The sequence below is a fragment of the Amblyraja radiata genome, chromosome 5, assembly GCF_010909765.2.
Source record: "Amblyraja radiata isolate CabotCenter1 chromosome 5, sAmbRad1.1.pri, whole genome shotgun sequence".
Classification (NCBI taxonomy): domain Eukaryota; kingdom Metazoa; phylum Chordata; class Chondrichthyes; order Rajiformes; family Rajidae; genus Amblyraja; species Amblyraja radiata.
In genome coordinates this window covers 35,000,562-35,024,593 of record NC_045960.1, presented here as the reverse complement: position 1 = coordinate 35,024,593, position 24,032 = coordinate 35,000,562, and the positions used below count along the sequence as shown (strand labels likewise).

Sequence of the window (24,032 nt, the reverse complement as noted above, 5' to 3'; positions counted from 1 at the left end):
CTAAAAGAAATTAAGCAGAACAGGGGTCACAGCTGATCTGCCCAGTGAACCCATATCACCCAGGAAACTCTCGAAAGAGATGCTCAACATTTGCAAATGCAAATAGTCTGTTTTTGGCAACAACCCTTAATGCCTAAAAGTGCCACTCAACAAGTATCTGGTTGGATGTTTATGAGGTGATTAATCCCGTAACTAGTCTTCACTACATCCATTTTCACCAATGAAATAGGGTAAGACCTATTGCTCTATTCAGAACTTGCTGACAACTAGGAGGAGACCTGGCAGAGGAAGATGTGTTGGTTGATAGGAATGGCAGACAGATGTTGAGCAGAATGGCAGACAGATGTCAGAAGAAATTTAAAATAAATACATATGAAGCACTACATAATGAGACAATAAACAGGAAATGAATGCATGCAGTTAGTTAAAAGAAGAGAAAACAATCTTAAGAGTTCCCATTCATGGTTGTCTGTAATTGCCAGCATAGATAGATTAGTGATAAGAACCTCAATATAATAAAGAAGCAATGATGAATTCATAATAAACATTTATTAGGTCACCGTTAGAATACAATGTGCATCCCACTATTGGAACAGCATCAAAAATATAAAATATGTTCATACTGATCTCCCCATAATGATGCTTGTGATGGAGTCATGATATTGAAGTGTGGGATGGGTACCTTGGTGTATTATTTTGAGAGAAGCTCAGCAAAACTCACATAGAAACTGTGTAATGATACCACCATTTCAGTATAGTAACCGTGCAAATGTACATCTATACCACTTCTACATTTCAGTAGTATTCAGAAGGCAATCAGGCCTCTCAAGGACATTCTCAAACAGGCCTGTTTTTACTGAATTGGGGGAAGGTAAAAATAAATTGACTGATGTTATTCAGTGAATAGGAATGATGGATTCTTCTGGTGGGGAACTGTTAATAAGAATTTAACAGTTGAAATAATCAGTAAAATTCATCAGGGAGAGCTTGTGGGAAATTTCTTTAGTCAGAAGATTCATAGAACATGCAATATTATTTCTTAGGAAGTCTTTGGTATTGATATTATTATCGGTATTGGTTTATTATTGTCACATGTACCGAAATACAGTGAAAAGTTTTGCTTTGCCTGAAATCCAGGTAAAAACAACCATACTTGATTTCAATCAAAACCATACAGAAGTGTACAGGTGGTTCAAAGAGAGTAAGTAAAAAACTAATGCAGAATATGGTACAGCAGCTGATGAAAAAGAGCAGATTTAAAAAAATGCAATGGTCATAATGAGGTAGAGGTGGATCAGGAATACATCCTTAGCTTAGCATTCAATAGACTGAAAGCAGCGGGAAAGAAGTTGATGTGTAGGAAAGAACTGCAGATGCGGGTTTAAGCCGATGATAGACACAAAATACTGGAGTAACTCAGCAAGACAGGCAGCATCTCTGGAGAGAAGGAATGGGTGACGTTTCGGGTCGAGACATGGTCTCGCAAGAGGTACTGCCTGTCACGCTGAGTTACTCCAGCATTTTGTGTCCATCTTCGGGAAAGAAGCAAACCTTGAATCTTTTCAGCTTTTGTATCTTTATCTTAAAAAAAGAGGTGGGAGATGACATGACTGCAGTGTGATTGGTCCTTGATTATGTTGTCTGCTTTCCCAAAGCAGTGTAAAGTGTAGATAGAGTTAAAGAGGGTTAGTGGGTGGGAGGCTGGTCCCACTGAGTTACTTCAGCATTTTGTGTCTACCTTGTAATTTTTTAGTGGTCTTTTGCTTGCCGATTTTCCTTAGCCTTCTGAGGAAGTTAAGTAACCCTAACCCTAACCCTTTTTAAAAATTATAATTATCAATCGAAAACACCTTTATTCTTTGTACTGATTCCAGGTTTGTTTCCGTGAACAGCAGAAATGGCCTTCATAACAAGAGGAGTTGAGCATAGGAGCAAAGAGGGCCTTCTGCAGTTGTACAGTGCCCTAGTGAGACCACACCTAGAGTATTGTGTGCAGTTTTGGTCTCCAAATTTGAAGAAGGACATTCTTGCTATTGAGGGAGTGCATCGTAGGTTCACAAGGTTAATTCCCGAGATGGCGGGACTGTCATATGTTGATAGATTGGAGCGGCTGGGCTTGTATACTCTGGAGTTTAGAAGGATTATTTAAAACTATATGATTACTATGGGATTGGACATGGTAAAGGCAGGAAACATGTTCCCGATATTTTGAGAATCATGAACCAGGGGCTACAGTTTAAGAATTAGGGGTAGGCCATTTAGAATGGAGATGCGGAGAAACTTTTTCACCCAGAGAGTTGTGAACCTGTGGAATTTCTGCCTCAGAAGGCAGTGGAGGCCAATTCTCTGGATGCTTTCAAGAGAGAGTTAGATAGCGCTCTTAAAGATAGCGGAGTCAGGGGATATGGCGAGAAGGCAGGAACGGGGTACTGATTGTGGATGATCAGCCATGATCATATTGAATGGCGGTGCTGGCTCGAAGGGCCGAATGGCCTACTCCTGCACCTATTGTCTATTGTCTATTGGCATTGGTGTGTTTTCTTGGCAGTAGTACCAATGTGATTGGACCATGACATTGTTGATGATATTTACACCAAGGATCTTCAAGCTATTGACCATCCCCACTTCAGCACCATCAATGTAGATGGGGGTCTGAAGAAGGGTCTCAACCCGAAACGTCACCCATTCCTTCTCTCCAGAGATGCTGCCTGTCCCGCTGAGTTACTCCAGCATTTTGTGTCTATGTAGATTTGGGCATGTATTTCATCACATTTTCTGAAGTTAATGTCTTACTGACAATGAGGGAGAGGTTGTTGTCTTGACACCATGTTACTAAGGTCTCTATGTCCTTAACATACTTCATCCCTTTATTGTTTGAGATTCAGCCTGCTATTGTGATGTTACCTGCAAACTCATAAAAGAAGCAAGAGCAGAATTTGGCTGCACAATGTCGAGTGTATACATAGTATAATAAGGGGCTGAAATAGCAGCCATCTTGGGTGCTACTGTGAAAATGATTGTGGAGGATGTATTGCCATCTATCGTTATTAATTACAGTTTATGGGTGAGCAGTCAAGGATCCAGAGGGGGTTGCCAAATCTTCAGTCATTGAGTTTGGAGAATACTCAATGGATCGGGCAGCATCTCTGGAGAAAAGGAATAGGTGAAGTTTTGGGTTCTTCAGACTGAGAACAAGATATTTATCACTCTCAGTCTGAAGAAGGGTCATGACCTGAAGCATCACCTATTCCCTTTCTCCAGAGATGCTGCCTGACCTGCACAATTCCTCCAGCATTTTGTGCCTATCTTTGGTGTAAACCAAAATCTGCAGTTCCTTTCTACACAATTTGGAGATTTTCTTGGTTTGGAATTATGGTATTGAAAGCAGAGGTGTAGTCGATGAATAGGAATCTGACTAGTTGTTCTTGTTATCCAAATGTTCCCGGGCTAGAGAGATGGCATCTGCCATAGACCTTTGAGAGTGAAGCCATTAAATATTTTACGGAAAAAACAAATAGTGAAAGCACAGCAAGATAAGAAAGAAGAGAAAAAGGGCATAAAGTGTGGTAGTAATCCAACAGATCAGGCAGCATCTTTGGAGAATATGGACACGTTATGTTTCAGGTCAGGACCTTTTGCAAGACTTGAGTCTGCAAAGGATCTCGACCCGAAACGTCACATATCCATGTCCTCTAGAGATGCTGCCTGACGCGTTGAGTTACTCCAACACTTTTAGTCCTTTTTTGTAAACTAGCATCTGCAGTACCTTGTCTCTACAATTAGCTTTGGAAAATGAATTCAATGTAATTAGTTTTTGGATTATGCTAGCGAAAGTCATTTTAGCATGAATCTCAATACTGTCAGTGTCAACAAAGCTCTGTAGCACCATTATTATGTGTCTTCTTTGTACTACAGAAAATTGTTACTGAACAAAACATCTCCAAACTACACCAGATGGTTTTTCGACAGACAATCAAACTTCATCTAATGAACACATTTTAATGAGTGACCTAAAGAATAGAAGAGAGTTAGGGAAACAGATATACAGTATATGGGGAAGGATTTACAAAACAAGAGGTTATGGCTGCTGAAGGGCTTGACAAAACCTAAGAACAATTAGATTTAAGGATCATCAAAAGGTCAGAATAGGAGAAGAATGGGGATGAAGAAATTGGCAAAGAACATGAACGAATTGTACAAATTGGAATATAAGACAAGTGAGAAATGTAAAATTATGTTATTGATTCACCAAGAGTCCAAGGATAATGATACAAGTTGTGACACAACATGTGGTTTAGTTGTGTGGGTAGAGCGAAGGAGGTCTGTAATAGTTGAAAAATATCAATAGTATCATTAGGAGCATCAACCTATAATAATTTTTAAGATTTTGTACAAAATGTGAGTCATTTTGCTCATTTAGCAGGCAAATTGTAACACTTTATTTGCAGTCCCTATAAAGAAAATGGATAGAAGTAAACGGTGAATTTCACTGCAGATGTTGCCATTCTCCAATTTCTGTTAATGTCAAACATCAGTTGAAAGCTTAATAGAGATTGTGAATTAAATGTTTTGAAAAGCCCAGGCATGGTGTAGAATTATTGTGATGTGTATAAACAGAGTCTCCACAATATTGAACAACTTGAAGAAACTGAAACATCTTCACTGGAACTATTGTTGGAAGCACACAGAGGTTGCAAGAATATTATAAAACATGTTGCTTCATAATGTGAGCGTTCACATGCTTATTTTTGGGCCCTACTGATACTAACATGCATTATCTATTCATATGTACCAATATGTACTGGAAAGCATTTACAATGCTTGAATTGTTTCTCTTTGCCATCTTTGTTCAGATTATCTCTGGCCTTATATATTCATTTTAAACATGGTTGGAAGGTATATTTTTCACTTTTGGTTGTTAAAAGTCAAAGCTTCATTCTATTGTAGCTGCACTCATGTTAATGTTCAGACAATATTCACACCAGCAGTTTTTGCTAATGTGTCTACATTTGTAGGGAAAGAGTAGAGCTTTGCATATTTGGCATAATTGTATGGCTCTCATATTGAAGGTTAAAGTTATATTAATGGTGGTCATCTTTGATGTTGGATGGGGTATGTTGAGACTTCATGAGAACTACTCATATGGGACATCTGAGATGTTTTGTTATCAGGCAGATTGTGCTGCAGGAGTAGAAAATGATCCTACTGTATTTTGATTTCAACAAGATAAATGTTTTAGCACTTTAAACAGAAACAAATATTTATTTAATATTAAGGAATGAAGAATTTGATTTCAAAATCTGCTATGGACTTTCAAACATTTGGAAATAATTTTTCACCCCCATCACAGTTGGTATAATGTGTATAGATTATCTGAACCAAATAGACAATAGACAATAGGTGCAGGAGTAGGCCATTTGGTCTCTCGAGCCAGCACTGTCATTCAATGTGATCATCCACAATTAGTACCCTGATCTTGCCTTCTCCCCATATCCCTTGACTCCACTATCTTTAATAACTCTGTCTAGCTCTCTCTTGAAAGCTTCCAGAGAACCAGCCTCCACCGCCCTCTGAGGCAGAACATTCCACAGACTCACAACTCTCTGTGTGAAAAAGTTTTTCCTCGTCTCCGTTCTAAATGGGTTACCCCTTATTCTTAAACTGTGGCCCCCAGTTCTGGACTTCCCCAACACCAGGAACATGTTTCTTGCCTCTGGCTTGTCCAACCCCTTAATAATCTTATATGTTTCAATAAGATATCCTCTCATCCTTCTAAATTCCAGAGTATACAAGCCCTACTGCTCCATTCTATCAACATGTGACAGTCCCACTATACAAGTCCCACCATCCTCAAGTTGGGAGACCAAACTGCAAACAATACTCCAGGTGTGGTCTCACTAGGGCCCTGTACAACTGCAGAAGGACCTCTTTGCTCCTGTACTCAACTCATCTTGTTATGAAGGCCAACATGCCATTTGCTTTCTTCACTGCATGCTGTACCTGCATGCTTACTTTCAAATAAATCTATTTATCTATAAATCTATAAATCTATATATATATAAAAATAAACAGGTAATAACCTCCCCAGCAACAAATTAAAAAAAATTGATATAGGTTAATATTAGACAATATAGCTATGAAATAATAAACTTTAGGGAAATTGAAAATATCAGAAATTGAATGTAGCCTTCATCGTTATTGTGATTCCAACACGCGATGGTGCATTATAAATAAATTCACGTTGGAAATTAATTGCACCCATTACTTTACTTAAAATTTACCGTTGGTTATACAAATGTTTTCCCATTTTGCATCCCTCTTACGGCAGATTAAATTTGTTTGAAATTAGGGAGATTTCGTTGCAGGAAAATATATGTGACTTCATTATTTTGGAATTAAATAAAGTGCTAGCCAACCGAGGAAAGGGTGCAGCTAATACTTAATTGTAAAATATAAAATGGCTGTTTCCAAAGTGGGGTTAACGAGATGGTCAAGAGTCATTGTGCCGTATTTTGTGTGGGAATAGCTGCCTGGCACTTTTTAAGGTAATTTACTTAACAGGAAATGAGTTGGTCCCAGAAGAGAGAGCAAACGAGCAGAGTTAAAGTAGCCAGCGTGATAAATGACGCTTTCATTTAGGGATCTCTAGAGCTCGTTTAAGTCTAATTTTCCGTATTAGCCCCTGTTGAGCTATTAATATAGTACTCAGGGACCGTGGCTTCTGTCTGGGCAGAGACATTACAGCTAACATTAAGGCACACTCTTGGTTTCAGTGTGGAGATAATAGAAGGTGTTTAAAATGTTTTTTTCACTGATACAGATTGACACTGCGATGTAAATATGATTTGCAGGGTCTGGCAATGAACAATCAATAAAAAGATAATAGGAACGTTGCGCGACTTGAATCGATTATAACTGACGAAACTTACAGAAATAGTTGTTAAAATGTTTTTATTTGATCATCCAGTGGACGTTTCTGAAAGTGAATTGTACTAAGACTTGATGTTTGCAGTTTTACACTTGGTCTATAGGTTATGGGGCTATATATATATATATATATATATATGTTAATGCAGAATGTTGTGTTACATGTAGAATTATTGCTTGTTAAATCTGTATTCCATTTTCACTCAAAATGGAGAAAGCCGTTCCTTGGAAACTCTTAAATGTTATTTTAGTCAACACATCTAGCTGCATCAGTAGAACTATACGCTTGCCCATTCCCGGATATGCATGTGTCCTTGTAATCCCAGTATATCTTAATTGTACAAAGCCAACTCCAGAGATACTGTACTTGAGGGTAAATAAATCCTGACAATTACTCACAAGATATGTCTGGGTGAGGATTGCTATCGAATAGAAACGAACGACATTGCATAACGTGTTGTTAGTAGTTAGAATATGTGTGGGTAAAATTCGCGCCTTTGTGGCATTAAATGATCAGTCATTCGTGGTTATTATCATTATTACATTAACTCCAGAACGATTGCATATACACTTGCAGCATATTTACACATTGCATTACGAAATCACACTGACGGAGTGCAAGCTGAACATTCTGAACACGTAAAGAACTGAAGGCTTCAAGCTGCGTTTTGGTCATGGTCCATTGCTTTGCGATTTCTTCTAGTCGTTTGAACGCTATCAAGTTTGTTGTCGAATTACGTTTCAAAGCACAATCTGTTCATAATTATTAACAAATGAAGCAAATATTATTTTCCATATTGATGATCTGTAAGAGAAATTAACGTGACAACGTGCCTTAGAGATACTCGAAAACTAAATTAGCAAAGTGATATTACAAGACTAATAAATATGATTGAAGGCACTTAACCGAACCAGTGTAATAGTGGTTTATGATTCATTTCAGTGTGTAAATCATTAGCGAGGGTATTTATAAAATGTCAGTGTATGTACCAATGCGTTTATTGGGTTTTATTTTGCTTCCGAAAAATATAATTATAATAAACAAGCAATCAGAGACGAACAGATTAATAGGTTGTAGTTTCTTATTTATGCCTTAAGTGGGAATATTTACATTCCAATATATGAATATCTATTTCTGCAGATTGTTGTGTTGATCAAGTTAAGAGCATTATAATTCCGAGTTAATTCTCCCCAAAAGTCCTAAACCTGATATTTGACAGGGCCTACACCAATTTGCAGACTGTGGGCAATTATTCTTGCTTTTATTACCAGGATAACCTACTGGGAGCACAGACGCTACCATACATATTTATAAAAGTTAAAGAGAAATGTAAAAGATAAAACGTAAAGGTAAAGATAAATTAAGAAATGTCCTGGGATTTATGATTTTTCTTCCTCTAGTAAAAAAACATATAACTTTTTTTATGTTTAAGAATCTATAGTTAATAGTCTTCCTGTATTTGCTTCAAACAAAATAAAACTACTGGTATTTAACTAGGCCGATTTCCTGTGCCGTGGTCACTGACAAGTGTTTATCCCTCTTTTCATGTGGCGAGGATAGGAGGATGGGTGAAAGTGAATTCAGAATGGCAACCTTTATCAAGTGAGTGGATGTATGCCATACCTCATTGCAACACTATAATCTAATGGTACTGAGTGCGATTTTACAATAAATATCCATTGTTGAAAGTATATTTTGAACGATTGTGGGTCAACCATGGAGTTAACTCACGCCGAAAGCCAGTTGTAGATATTTCATTAAAAGTTCGTCATGCTGGAGATATGTTGGTCCTCAATTAACAGTAGCAAATGACAAAAAGCCGTACGGAAGTTCTAATTAGCTCTAGTGATCATCATAGAACACATCCGCACCATATATACAAACACAGACAGTAGGATTAATCGAAAAAAATCGAGGAAACAAAAATCAAGAGTTTAAATTTGAACCAAGATATTATTAATTGAGTTATGGGTGTTAGCAGCACCATTTCTGGATCATCGACCACAATTCAATATTCTTTGGAAACAGGCCAAGTCGAGTCCAGCTGGGTTTCATCAAAACGCTTACCGATCTGTCTGGAAGGATAGCCCTCACAAAGAGCAAAAAAGTATTTTACCTCAAGTGGAAATTGATACGTGGCTCGGCGTGAGAATCATGGATTTGCAGCAGGATTCATAGCACACTGTGCCTTATGATCATTGAGAAATAAAACACTGTTGTGGCTAAATATCGAAACAGAGCAAATTCACTCTTATAAATGTAGAAACGAGGAACTGCAGATACTGGTTAACTCAAAATGACACAGAGTGCTGGAGTAACTCGGCGGACCAAGCAGCATCCAGGGAGAACATAGATAGGTGACGTTTCTGATCGGTACCGGACGCAAAATGTCACCTATCCACATTCTCTAGAGATGCTGCCTGACCGTTGAGTAACTCAAACACGTTGTGTCCCATTTCACTGTTAGAAATTCAGTTCTCATTTAAAAACATTTGAGTGGGCTACGGGGAGCAGAATATGGGATAAATATCTAGATGGAAGTTAGGAGATCAGTAATTAAAACCGTTAATTCATTGTAAATAGATGATTTAGAAATCCGATATTCTAAACCATCTAATCCCATGGAATACATGTCCCATGTTACTTATGAGGGTATGTTCAGTTAATATCTTCAGTGAATATCTTCAGTGAATATCTTCTGAAATTCACAATTATAAATTCACAATCTGAATTACTCTGACATCACCATGACGTCCTCCTTGCAGCTGCGTATTTGAATTCGCTTGCTTTATACTGATGGGATGTAACAACTCTTCAACCCAATCCCATCGTCGTGACTATAATGGACAGAGCAGGAGAAATGACAGCTAGTTCCGAAGCCAATCGTCACTATTTGAACCATTTGGATGAGAACTGATGGCAAGGATTTATGTAAATCAACCTGAAATATAGTGAAAGACTAGCACCAGAGTCGACACTTTCGTTCATGTGTACAAAGGCTATTGATTAAACTATTTAAGCCTCACATTTTTATTGGATAAAAGAGCGTTCGTTCTTATATTGAAAAAAAATCAGCCTTACGCATCATTTAGATTGCAAGATGGCAAATTCGTTTAATGCTGCAGCTTCCTTAGAGGTTATAAACCTGAACTATTTGAGGAGTAAAGGCCTCACGTTTCAATATCTGGAGGCAGAAGGGATCTTAGACTGATTCGGATTCAGATTATTACAATAGACACAAGGATGCAATAAAATCCCTTGCTCACACGAAGCTCGTAGAGTAAACAGGATAGGGCACGGATAGATACACGCATAAAGGTACAAATACGCTAAATATCGCCACTCTCCGGCGCCATTATTTCCCCCACTAAGCCTTTGAGCTGGCTGCTCCAAGCTTCAGAGCTTCCTTTGGCACGAACTCCTGCAGTCTGGAATGTGATGTTGAGACGTCTAAAATCTTTATATTTTACCCCCAAAACATTTACAGGGCTGGTGTTAGCATTTCATTGCACATCGGTAGCAAGCACACCATAGAGGTGACGCCAACAATGTTAAGGTCGTCACTATTTTCTATCCGCTGTTATTGTTTTAATTTGGATCATTCCCAAGTTATGAAAACAATACATGTGGAATGTCACCATATGTCATGGTTTCTGTCTACAGTTAGGAATACTTTTCAAACATTGAGTGATACTTTGATTTTCTTGTCCGATCAAACAATCATTTGGGACTGCTTCAGTACTATTAGATAATGAAAAAGCAGCAACAAGGAACCGGGATTAGGAACAATTACGTTAACCAAAACGTGCGTTTTTGTTTAATTTTGTGAGATACCACGAATTATTGGACAAAACACACGTAAAGTGATAGCATTTTGGATTATTAATAATTAATAACGTAGCACCCCCCCCCCCCTCCCTCCACCACCCCCCCCCCCCCCCCCCCCCACACACACACACACACACCACCGCCCCCATAAAATCAACCCGCTCTTGTATTTTGTGCAAACTATTCCGTTGCATTTCATTCCAGGAAGCAGCAGGGTTGCCTGGCCAATTTAACCTCTGGGAAGAACTTTAAATCATAGTGAGGACTTTCAGTTACTTTGCTTTGAAAACATCTATTGTTTGAACCAGTTTTTGCTTCCCAACCCGGAGACTCGTTCTGAGATCATCTTTAGATTTCATTTCAGGTTTGCCTAATTTTTTCAATAAAGTATCTCCCCCCCCCCCTTCTAAATGGGTTAGAAGCTATTATGTTACGACCCTAACATCAGAGTTAGATGGTAGTGGGAACCATTTCAATACAGGTGTCATTGATTTTGTGTTAATCATTGGATCATACCGCCATAGAGCACAGTAACAGGCCCTTCAGTCCAATTCGTCCATGCTGAGCAAGGTGCCCCATCTTAGCTAGTACAATTCCCCCTCTTTTTGCCGTGTACTTCTAAACCACTCCAATCCATGAAGCTGTCCAAATGTCTTTTAAATATATTTTTTGAAATTGTTGTTATTTCTTAGATAGAAACATAGAAACATAGAAAACAGGTGCAGGAGGAGGCCATTCGGCCATTCGAGCCAGCACCGCCATTCATTGTGATCCTGGCTGATCGTCCCCACTCAATAACCCGTGCCTGCCTTCTCCCCATATCCCTTGACTAGAGCTCTATCTAACTCTCTCTTAAATCCATCCAGTGATTTGGCCTCCACTGCCCTCTGTGGCAGGGAATTCCACAAATTCACAACTTCTTAATTCACAAATTCTTAAATGTTGTTATTTGACGACGTGAGTCTTTCAATACTGCACTTTCAGATAGTTTCAGCATTCCGAAAATTATCAATAGAGCTCCTTTATCTTTCGAACGATCTGCATTGCTTTTCCGTAAAACGCCCAAGCGTTCCAAAAGGCTTAAAACATAGGTCCAATTGAACGGGTCCAAACATGTGCGCCACCTGTAGCGTGAGGTGTTATTTATTTTTTTTGCGTTCACCAGCCCATAGTGCCTGCACCTACGGTAATGCACTGCTAACATTTGTCATTGTGTAATTTTCTTGCAGTCCCACTTCCACAGAAGAATATCACATCCTTGATGATGAACAAAGACAATCTACTTGGCGGAATTGCTAATCACAATGAGGTGTTCTGCTCTGTGCCAGGACGCCTGTCCCTCCTTAGTTCCACATCCAAGTACAAGGTGACTGTAGGAGAAGTCCAGAGACGCCTGTCCCCACCAGAATGCCTGAACGCCTCGCTGCTGGGAGGAGTGCTGAGAAGGTAGGTCGTCAACATAGGATATCAATCATTCAAACTAAACCAACGTGGAAACTATTGAACAATAAAACATGACCATTGTTAAAGCGTAAAATGCATTGTTTGTCATTGTCTTTACCCCCCAACAGTAGTCCGCCTACCCATCCAGCTACATCTACAGCCATGAGCGAATCTCACAGATTGTTGCTCCACATTGTAATCTTTCAATTAATATTTCTAATTCCATCCCTCTGCGAGTTTGTCTCGCAGGAATTCAGTGCATTTTAATAACCATGAAAACGCAAACATACAGGCCATACAAGAATGGATGACAACTGCTTTCTTGCGTGGCTATTGGTTCTTTTAATGTGACAACCACAATGTCGGCCTCGCCCCCATATTAAGAAGTGTAGAAACAGCCACAGCCGCCCCCTTTCTGTCCGCGTCCCATGCATCATGGCAGGAGAATGCAGACAGGAGTTTTACAACTAATCACCGGGTGCATTTATGAAATCGGTTTAATGTTCTCCAGAATGAACTCTAAAAGAGTAGAAGTGACTTTATACTGCCAACCCTTAGCGGTCCCAAGAAACTCACTCCAATACACTTCCACCCTTTAGCGGTCCCAAGAAACTCACTCCAATACACTGCCACCCCTTAGCGGTCCCAAGAAACTCACTCCAATACACTGCCACCCCTTAGCGGTCCCAAGAAACTCACTCCAATACACTGCCACCCCTTAGCGGTCCCAAGAAACTCACTCCAATACACTGCCACCCCTTAGCGGTCCCAAGAAACTCACTCCAATACTTTCTCTTCTCTAGGTCAGTGAGTGGGTGAAAGCAATACATCCCCGGATAAGCCATTAAGCTACAACTTTATTTCAGCTACCACTGTTGGACTGGTTATCTATGGATAGGGTCGTGGTGGATTTTACTCCCAACCACGTGTCTTAACATAATATAAGTTTACTTCTAGCTACCTCAAGTTGAGCAAGAAATATTATTTTTATTTTCGAGAATTAAAGGGATCGGGACATTAAAGCATGCCGCATCCAATTGATAGCGTGCGTCAGTCTATAGTAGGCTGATATCATAATTCCTGGCTTTAGTACACCTTGGGACTTCTCCTCGATTACGGGGTCACTCTAGGCCTCGAATACATCCAACACAAGAATACAGCAGCTCAGTTTCATCTTTGGGAACATGAACATTTCAATAAACGCCCATGGGAACCTTGTGGAATGGCGGGTGTTTAAAGATATTCTTAAAATAAAATATGGAACATATGAAATAATATGGCTTCATATTGAAGAGGAAAGTCAAAACGGGGCACTTGATGTGTAGCAGTTTAAACATTTCTCGTGTGTTTGTTTCAGAGCCAAGTCGAAAAATGGTGGAAGGTCGTTAAGAGAAAAGCTGGAGAAAATCGGATTAAATTTACCCGCAGGCAGACGTAAAGCTGCAAATGTCACTTTACTAACCTCACTAGTAGAAGGTAATGATTGGGGAGCACTTTTCTGATGATATTGACAATTTAAATACATATTTTATGTATTATATGCTTAACATCGAGAAACAAAAACTTTGATTTGCAATGGCACGAAGAAGGAAATTGCGATAGGAGGTGTATGGTTAACTATTTATATAATATCACGTTGACGGGGTTCAATGGCATCACATTATGTTGCGTTGTGCCTGTCCGTTTAGCCGTTCTTTGTGGTAAAAAACAGCTGACCACACTATCAAAATTATGCTACTTTTCATGATTGTTCGCCATTTTCTTTGAGTTTTCAAGATAAATTACATTAATTATGTAATTAAAGTACCGATGTTCTTTGTGCATAAATAATAATACCAAATATTCTAAATGCATTTATCCCATAGCCGTAAGGAGTCTTGGATAACCTTCATGAATAATTTATAATTGCATTCACATTTTCATATGTAACAACACTTTTACTAAGTTAGTTACCACATAAACACGCGAGGACTGACTCTCTCTCTCTCTCTCTCTCTCTCTCTCTCTCTCTCTCTCTCTCTCTCTCTCTCTCTCTCTCTCCTTCCACTGTCTGTCATCTCTTTTTTTCACGCACACACACGCGCGCACACACACATTTGTTTCTGTGCACAACCAAGGTGTTTTATTCGTGTACCTGTTACTTCTCACTCATTACCACTCGATAGCTGCATCAGAGACAGGCAGACGTCTATTATAAACAGGATTACCTGTATACACGTACATATATGGGGGAGAATGAAAAGGGAGATATTTTACAACACATCTTAAAACCACGATGCTAAAAAAACATGTTTAACAGAGCGACCATTACTGGTATTTAGATGATTGTGCGCACATTTCCTTCCTAATATAGCATGACGTTGCATTTTCGACAAACCAACGAAACGTCGTGTTGCTTGGAACAGATTTTAGGAGTCGTTTTTAAACAATTTCAGTTCCGCGGATTATATGCATTCTTCATTAACAAACTGAAATTGGCCGTGATATTGTTGAAAGGCAAATTAGCTCCATCATTAGTCACGCGGTTATGTGGGACATCAGTATATTCACCTTTTTATTTCCTGTTCACTGCTGCCATTGCCTCTTTCACCTCTCTACCATTTATCCCTATATCTACAAACAATTATCTTTCTTGCATGGGTCACCTTTTAATCACTTAATTTTACTGTGCTTTCTAACTTCAGTTCTTCTAACACTCTGTTTTTAGAAGATGTAACAGAATTTGTCAAGTTGCCCTTCATGGATATTATATATTTTTTAATGGTAACGCTCTTATTAACGGGTAAATTGTTTAAAAAAGTCAGAAGATAATTAGATTGATCATTAGCAGTACAGTATCTGGTTGAATTCTTTAATGCTGATGTTAATTTCATGTGCAGCGTCGAAGCTATCGCCTGCAAAGTACTTTGAAAAGATTCAGTGCTGGAGGGATGAAGCATTATCTACTTGAATCCCCCCAGAGCTTGGCTTTGTAGTGTTACCCAGCTTTCACTGCTCTCTGAAACATCAGCATCAGGCGGGAAGGTTGATGACATGGAACTCCCTGCAGGGTGTTCTCAATAAACACACATACACATTCACAATAGCTATATAGGGAATAGGTATTTTCTAACTGCTTTATGCTATTTAAACTGTATTTTAAAATCTCTCCTTTTCTTTCACTCTCTTCATACATGTATGTATATGATGAGTCGGAGGGTACTTACTAGTTTTCAGCAATCTAATTGTTCTTGCGAGGATTTAGCCTTTTTTAGTTGTTCCTAGTTGACCTTATAAGTGTATTGCTTTATATGGATGTATCTGGCTTATTGCCTTCCAGGTTTTCAAACATAATAGGTAGCATTTAATTACTTTTGACAATGTCGTTTACACCAAAATGATATGATGTTTTAAATGGTAGTAATTCACCAGAATTTTGTGTGGGCAATATTGTAAATTTTGTGGGAAAGCGCATCTTGTAGGATACATTCGCACCGATAGATGGTTGCATTATCATCTTTCTACATTCTGAAGTTGATAAATAAAGCGTATTATAATTATTTTCTCATGATTGCAGATGGGACTTTGCAGATTAATTGTGAATGTTCCCTTTTAACTTTTATAGTTGTGGTGTGGCGAGTATTTCATATTTATATCCCGCCTAATAACCAAATGAAAATATGCAGGTCAACAAGTAATGCCACTGCTGACATTTTGTAAAGTCGCCAGTAAATTTTTATGTTTTATTTCAGATATTTACAAGATCTTTTTTTGACAACATGCATCCTGTAACTATTGTTTACTGTTTCTCGATAGTTTTTTTTTAGTTTTTGGTTGCTATGTTTATAAGCAAGGATCAAACAAAAAATCGATTTAAATCTGGGAATGCTTATCTTCGGACACATACAACCGAGTCTGTGCATGTGATGTCTTCGCATCCAATCTCACCCATTTTCTCTACCTTTCCACACACAGTTGATATAAATGTTTCATTGTCTGCTCCTTCGTGACAAGCGACCTATTACAGTAACCGAGTATTTAATTCACATACTAAATGAAGAACTTAACTCCACACCCGAGGGAAATAACAAACCCCTTAACCGGAATGACTCGTCATTACTTGTTTAAATACGCTATGTAACGTTGGAACTTCAGAATTTGGAAGAATTTGCATAGTATACATGTTTCAAATAACTTTTTTCTCTCTTCACAACGCCCTTCCTCATTTCCACGGTCGCCAACGGGGATTATTTAAAATATTGCATCTCGTGGGAGCATTTCGTGGATGTCAGAGTTTATCCTTATGAACAACGCGTATGTCGAGAACCCAGCCTAATTCCCCATACGAGATCACGCTTAGACTCTCAAGGAGAGAACATCAGAACGTATTGGGAGATGGGGCAAGGCTTTCATATTGAATAGCACAACCTCCAAATAGAAACTGATTATTATCCACCGACAACGAGCAACTGAGTGGTTCTGAATATTATTGAAAGCGGGAAATCTATAAATATCTCTGACCCGAAACGTCACCCATTCCTTCACTCCAGAGATGCTGCCTGTCCCGCTGAGTTACTCCAAATATCTCAAATTTTCTAGAATTATTGTTTCGGCTCCACTCTACTGTTTTTGCTTCACTTTTATCTCACTGGCGAATATGAGTGTCGGTATTGATGTGCATTTAGAAGTCGCAAACTCGGCTGCTTCTATGTGAAAACAATTAAGAATTTGGTCTTATCTTCCAGGAGAGGCCGTGCATTTAGCTCGGGATTTCGGGTATATCTGTGAGACGGAATTCCCAGCCAAAGCTGCAGCTGACTATTTGAACAGGCAGCACACAGACCCTAGCGAGCTGCACTCCAGAAAGAACATGATACTGGCCACAAAGTGAGTCATTAACTTACCCCTACATGCCCTTTGAAGGCTGCAGGGGTAAATAGTATCAGTTAATATCGTAGATGTTTCACAATGATATGAATATAAAGCAATATTTGAAATTAGGTGGCATGTTTTAAGTTGAATCAACATAACATAACCTTTGCCCGGTTGAAGGCTTCAGAAGCTGTGATTTTCAATCCTTTCCATCAACGCATCAACCTACAGTTACAGTCGTCGGGTAGATGAGTAGCATGAGATAAACTAGTCGGCATTTTTGTGTCGTTTAAATATTGTCCTCGATTGAGTTCATAAAACCTTTACACAAATCATTATTTGTATCCATGAAGGCAAATTAAATTGATTTAAATAACTAAAACACTTTAATTTAACTATGCATTTAAAACTTAAGAATAATTTTCCTCCAAAATATTTTCCAAAGATGGGAGTATCCAAACAATAATTTTCAAACAAATCTGTCGATGATGTAGCATGGGCTATAAAATAAGCGCATGTACCCGCCTTTAATATTATTGAGGAAAATCCTCCCAATTCCCAGCAAAGATGAAAAAAAAACTGAAAAATCATTTGCTGAAATTTGTCCAGATGTTCGCTAGACGTGATTTGAATTTAATTGTTTCTTTCCGCCGGGTCAGAAGATATTACAATCTCAGAAGTTTAATTGCTTGCAGGCGATTCTTTTTCTTTGAAGACAAGAAGCGCCTGACTTCCCTGCCATTAATCCTTCACGGTGGACGTTTTCGACTTTGCATAGAAAAAAAAGTACAAGGGCGACGAATACGGGCGTTTAGAATGTTCCCATAGCAATTTCCTATGCGTCTCTATTATGCGTGTTACCACACACGCGGAAAAAAAAGCCAGGGAACAAAAAAAAAAAGAACCCCAGTAGATACAGATAGGGTAAAACAATACGAGACAAAGGTGCTTTTCAAAACATGCTTCATTATTTCTGAATTCAGGTGCCTAGCATTTATCTTCCTTCTATCCAGGGATGCTGCTTGTCCCACTGCTACTCCAAATTTTTCTGTCTATCTTCGGTGTAAACCAGCATCTGCAGATCCTTCCTACACATTTATCGCAACCTGATTGTTTCTCCAATTCCATTCCTCCTTGGTGCAGCCTTCCGTTTTCAGGAGCTACATTTTCTACCGAAGTGCACATTTTGTTCCTCTCATTGACTCTAACATGAAGTTAAATGCATACATGGGCATTTCATAACCTTTTTAAAAACAAACTAGAGACTCAAATATAAAGTCCCGTTTTTTTTTGGCAACAGAACAGAAGACTAGGACCAACTACCCAGATATCTAATTATTAGTGATTCTTTTTCATGATGATGAGTAATATTTTTGGCTATGATTCTTAAACCACTCTCATATTGACCACCAAATATGAAAGTTGATTAAACGCATCATATAGATACACATATTTCACGGCTGCTTAATTGCATTGCCTTACTCGGCCCAGAATTATTTTAAAGAAAATCGATTTTATCGTAACAATGGTAGTGCTCCCCAGAAATCTATAATAACCTCCCTCTCTCTGATCACACATAAAAGTGTTCATGTTTAACAAAGAAAGCTGATCTGTCAAGACAATGCTGCAGTCTTTACATAGAAAACATAGAAAATAGGTGCAGGAGGAGGCCATTCGGCCCTTCGAGCCAGCACCGCCATTCATTGTGATCATGGCTGATGATCCGCACGTTGATGAGATTTGCACGAAGCCACGGTTAGATAGAAAATTGAATTGGTCGAAAACCTAATCACCATGTCGGTCATTCCGAAAATAAGAATATTCAGTAATTATTAAACCAGGTTCCAACTGGATGTTTGTTGATAGACATTTTTACTGTGGCGTCTCAATCTTCTCGATTTATTTTACTATTTACTATTGAATCTGCACCCCGGTTAGCTTCTGTAAACAAAATGTTTAAACGAAGTCGTGCGTATAACAAGGTGATGGGGGAGAACGTCAAGAGACAGGAGACTTTCCCACTCCCAACACACAGTGTGAATATTAATGATTTCCAGGTCATGGATAGCGCCATTACGATGCAATTATCCAATAGCTGTAGGTGAAGTGCACGGTTGTGCTAAAAATCCCAACCACACGGAATTGAATCTTTGTCTGGAACTACACGTTCTGAGTTCTTGATTCTCCTCAAACTAGAAAACAAAATGTCTCACTACTGATGGTGCGCCTCCGAGGTCTGGAATTTCCTAGAGAGCACAACTTTAAGGCGAGAGGGGCAACGTTTAAAGGACATGTGCGGGACAAGTTATTTTGTACACTGAGAATTGTGGGTGTCCCACGGGTTGTGGTGGAGGCAGATGCGAGAGTTGTGTTTAAACGGTTTTTAGTTAGGCACGTTGTTATGCAGGGTGTGGAGGGAAATAATTCACGTGCAGGCAGATAAGATTAATTTAACTTGACATCATGTTCGGCATGGGCATTGTGAGCCAAAGGGCCTGTTTCTGTGTTGTACTAAACTTGGTTCTATGTTCCAGACGCTCCTTTATTCTATCTATTTGATCAAGAGTTTTGGACCCGGTGCTAATGGGCACCCTCTGTGTCAACCTCTTGGGTTTGCTTGTGTTAACTGTTGTTTTTTGTACAAGCTGTTGTGGTATTAATTTCCCCCCTTAGATCAGATTTATGCCTTTATGTTCAGCTTCACTACTTTGCTATGGTTCAAGTACGAATGTCCCTTTTTACTTGCAGTAAGCCTCCCTATGCTCCATGGAAGGTGAAGGCACGGTGATAGGGAGGGAGTGGGGGGAGGGCGGGCGAAATTCTGCAGTGTTGGAAGGACATGAGGGAGAACATCTTCATTAGTTCGCTGTTACTTCGTCAAACTTTGCTCAACCCCACCCAACGTTTGTAAATAACTCTCTATCCCTTGCTGGAATTGAACGGAGCAGTGGCAGACCCACTGCTAAACACAGATTGTATAATGTCCTTCCACCTCTCTCCCACCTCCCGACTCCATTCTGGGAAACCAGGATGAACTTTCATCTATTTGGAATCAAAAGAAACCATTGGAAGTAAGCTACCAGGGCTGATCCAATGCACCACGATCCTCTCTTAGATAAATACAATCCCCACCCAAATCAGAAAACAAAGGACTAAGTATTCACAAGCGGGTTGCCTGTTTGCAAGGAAGGGTCGGGAAATGAACCCCACGCCCAAATTTGAAGTTTGGACGAAGTTTGCAAGTGCAAAGGTCGATGTCTCTCGATTGTAACTCGTTTAAGTATTAACTCCCTTGGGGATTTCATTCTCTTTTATTTTCCCGTTTTCAAAATGATCCATTTGGTTTTACTTTTAGTGGCCGCTCAACATTTCATGAATTCTAATTTAGTATCATGTTTTAGGTGGGGGTTTTTGTCTCTCTCCGAAAAGAGCAAAATATTCTGCTAACACTCACATGTGTTATTGGTTGAGAAATTAGCCCACTAAACATGTAACCTAACCTTAACTTTTTCACCTTCATGAACTCGTGCTGCTTTTAACAGAATTCTTTCACGATGAGATTAATCTATATTTAGGCTTTTGCGCTGCTTCATTCATTCTTTAGAAAATTAAAGAAAGACTCACATCCGTGGGTCATTATGGGAATTGAGAACATATGAGACTCCATTAAAAACATCCGGAATTATTTCACTTTTGTAGTTCTATTATAAGCAAGGAGAATCTTAAATAGAAATTCGGATATATTGGAACTCAATGCTATGCAGTCGGCTTTTCGGTAATCACGATGTGCGGGTTGAGGGGGGTTAAACCAATTTCCATAGCAACCAGATAATGTGCCATTCCATACATCTGATTTGTGTTATCTGACGGCAACATTCATTGTCTTATTTTCTTAACCCCCAGGCAACTTTGCAAAGAATTCACAGATCTGCTGGCACAGGACAGGACTCCTTTGGGGAACACCAGGCCCAACCCGATACTGGACCCAGGCATCCAGAGCTGTTTGACTCACTTTAGCCTCATTACGCATGGTTTTGGCTCTCCTGCCATTTGTGCTGCTCTCACAGCTGTCCAGAACTACCTGACGGAAGCATTAAAGGGACTGGACAAGATGTTCTTAAACAACAACCCAAATAGACACACATCTGGAGGGGAGGCGGGCACCAAAACTGGAGACAAGGAGGAAAAGAACAGGAAATGAGAAACATTCCTCCAAACTTTTTATTTTCTGTAGCTTTATATAAAAATAAATCTTCTATTAACTTGGAAACAACCACGCACACGTAAAGGAGCAACACTGGGTCAACTGTTTGCGACCATTATGGACCTGGATGCAAGGCTTCATGATCATTTTTATTGGTATTTGTCCAATTTTGCAACACTTTTACTTCCATTTTATGTCAGAATGGCGGGTGATTGCAAGATTCACCTGGGTGACAGCAAATTGATTTTTCATTATCAAAATTCTTTGATCCACGCTCATTCCAGGTCTGATTTTTGTGCACAGTTCTGCGTGTTACGAGGATGGAAACATTCCACCATAAAGAAAATGACTATCAGGTAACATGGAAGCTTAATAGTAACCGCCCCCCTTCATTTGAGAACATTAGCTTTAATATAGGTCTAATGGTTTGCACACAGATTCCAACACACGGTGACAATAGTTACGTGTACCTGCTCATTTTAACCCCAAGCACAAACTGGCAGTCCGAGGCATGGCTGCCCATAATCTCCCACACGACATGAATCTAAACGGAGCCCTATCGAGATAATTATTCACCCTGGATTGCAGTTGTCAGTTCAAGTTCAAGGTGAACACTGGTACATGCAAACAGAAACAAAAAAACAACTGCGAGAAAGGTCTAGCCAGCCAGAAAGCATGTTTATTTCAAAGAGACAATTTGGAATCCGACTGAGATTGGGAGAAGGAAATAGAAATAGACAGAGTTCCCCTAATATAGCATCTTCATTTTAATTCTTGATATTGTTAAATTTGGCCGATCCTCTCAATAAATGTTCTGCTTTTGGCAGCAGCTGCTTAACTACAGAATAAAATCAGGTAACTCCCCTTCACAACTCATTGGCATTTTGTTTGGTCTTGTTTCTGATGTATGTTTTCCTTTTTAAATTAACCTCATCTTTTGGGGGACTGGACCATGCAATTTTAAACTTAGATGAGCCAGCAAGATCTCTACCCAAACCAAAACACCTTTGACCTCAGCTGCTGGGCAATTTGCTTCTTACGAGTTTAGACAGAGGTCGCCAATGAACATACCAAGGCTCACTAGTATCCCACCGAGTGACCCATTGGAGGACGGGTGGTGTTTAATTATAGATGTAAGTTTTCAGCAGCAAACAAGGCCACATACTGAAAGCTAGGTCTTAGGTCACGAAGAAATGCATAAACCACCAAGCGACCAGAATCGTTTTGTTTGTCATCAATTCAGGAGAATAAATCATAAATATTTGCAAATAAGAAAATACATTGCAGAAATGTCCAAATTCCTTAAATATATTGTCCTGGTATATATGCTTGACATTATAAATTAAAAAAAAACTTAAAGATTACACATACTTATTAGTTACTCACCATTAAAATTACGTCCCGCCACATTATTTTCATTCAAATGTACATCGAAAAATATACGAGGAAATAATACATATTAAAAACAGTTGATAGGCTGTTGCATGTTAGAAGACACGCTGTTCTTTAAACCGTGCATTGGGGATAACATGTACATTCCTGCCAATGGGTTTTCGGAGGTTCTGGGGTTCGCAAACTACAAGGGTGTTTTTTTTTATTATTTCAAAACTAAATCTTGTTTCTTATACTGTGCTCGTTACCTCCGTGTTCCTGGAAGGTTTATGAAACTGTCCTCACTACTGGGAGATATTTATCCACGTGAACACATTTCAGATTTCTTCTCATCGATTTTATTTCATTGAAAATTCGCCACGATCACTTAATCCCACTGGCTGAAGATTTTTTTTAAAGCAAAGCCAATCAAGGATTCAAGGAAAGCGATGTAATAATTATGGAGTGCTTGTATGCATGTATGTGCGTCCGTGTGATTGTTGGTGAGGAGAATTGGTGGTGATTGCCGTGAAGACAGCAGCTTTCCCATAATTAATAAAACAATCGTGTGACACACATTATAGGGAACCTAGTTGTCCTTCTTTGATCCCAGTTTGCTGTTCTGATATTCCAGCTGGGCACGTTTATTGTGCGTAGTCAATTGAAATGATGGTCCATTTCGAAACCGATGCATTGTTGTAAGATATTCAGCAATTTAGACCATATGGCGGTTATAACTATCACGGACACTGCTTATTGTGAGCATTGGGTTATTTCTCGTGGGCTCATCTTGAAAACCATCTACTTCCGTCGTGTATCTGTGATTGTCCGTGCAATAATCTTTCCTTAGTACTTCTCATAGAATTATAAAGTCCTTTTAAATGAACCATTTAAAAAAAAATAATAAATCACTGAGACGTTACATAGAATTCAACGCTCCTTTGAGAACGAGCTTCCTTTTCACATGTTTCCCACTATTCTGCCCCGGGCCATGCAATTCAATGGAAGAGTTATCACAAGCCGAACCTGTGCTGCTTGGCGAGTCCACAGGTGGTATGTGGCGGATGGAGTGTTTTCCCCGTGGCGACACAAAACAAACCCAACACCAGAACTGACTAAACTCATTAGATACATTAGCAGGGAAGTTGAAACGCTGGAAGGACACAGGTGTGAAAGGAATGTTTGACCATTTAGTTGCTCATTCAATTACAACAACAAAATTGCTAAAATATATAGAGGAACACACCCGGATCTCTCTTGTTTGTTCTGAACGTTTATTTCTAAGATGCAGAATAAGTGCAAGGTCCCTAGAGGAATAGAAAAGGCAAGATTTATTGACATTCTGCTGTTTAAAAAAAAATGTTGTGTTTAGAACGAACGCGTTGAACTGGAATTGATCTGTAGAAT

At 39.1% G+C, this 24,032-nt stretch overlaps 1 protein-coding gene across 6 annotated transcripts in view; it reads left to right on the top strand.

The window, feature by feature from the left end:
• Window positions 1-23,603, top strand: part of tfap2b (transcription factor AP-2 beta) — a 47,816-nt gene extending 24,213 nt beyond the window's left edge. For 4 of the 6 annotated variants that reach the window (XM_033020996.1, XM_033020995.1, XM_033020999.1 and 1 more), the window contains 5 exons: window positions 8,489-8,530; window positions 11,986-12,202; window positions 13,557-13,675; window positions 16,924-17,065; window positions 20,954-23,603. In XM_033020996.1, the coding sequence (XP_032876887.1) occupies window positions 8,489-8,530; window positions 11,986-12,202; window positions 13,557-13,675; window positions 16,924-17,065; window positions 20,954-21,251 (818 nt within the window). In that variant the 3' untranslated portion in view covers window positions 21,252-23,603. The remainder of the gene's footprint in view (window positions 1-8,488; window positions 8,531-11,985; window positions 12,203-13,556; window positions 13,676-16,923; window positions 17,066-20,953) is intronic. The other 2 variants (XM_033020998.1, XM_033021000.1) reach the window with 1 other exon arrangement.
• Window positions 23,604-24,032: the final 429 nt, after the last annotated feature.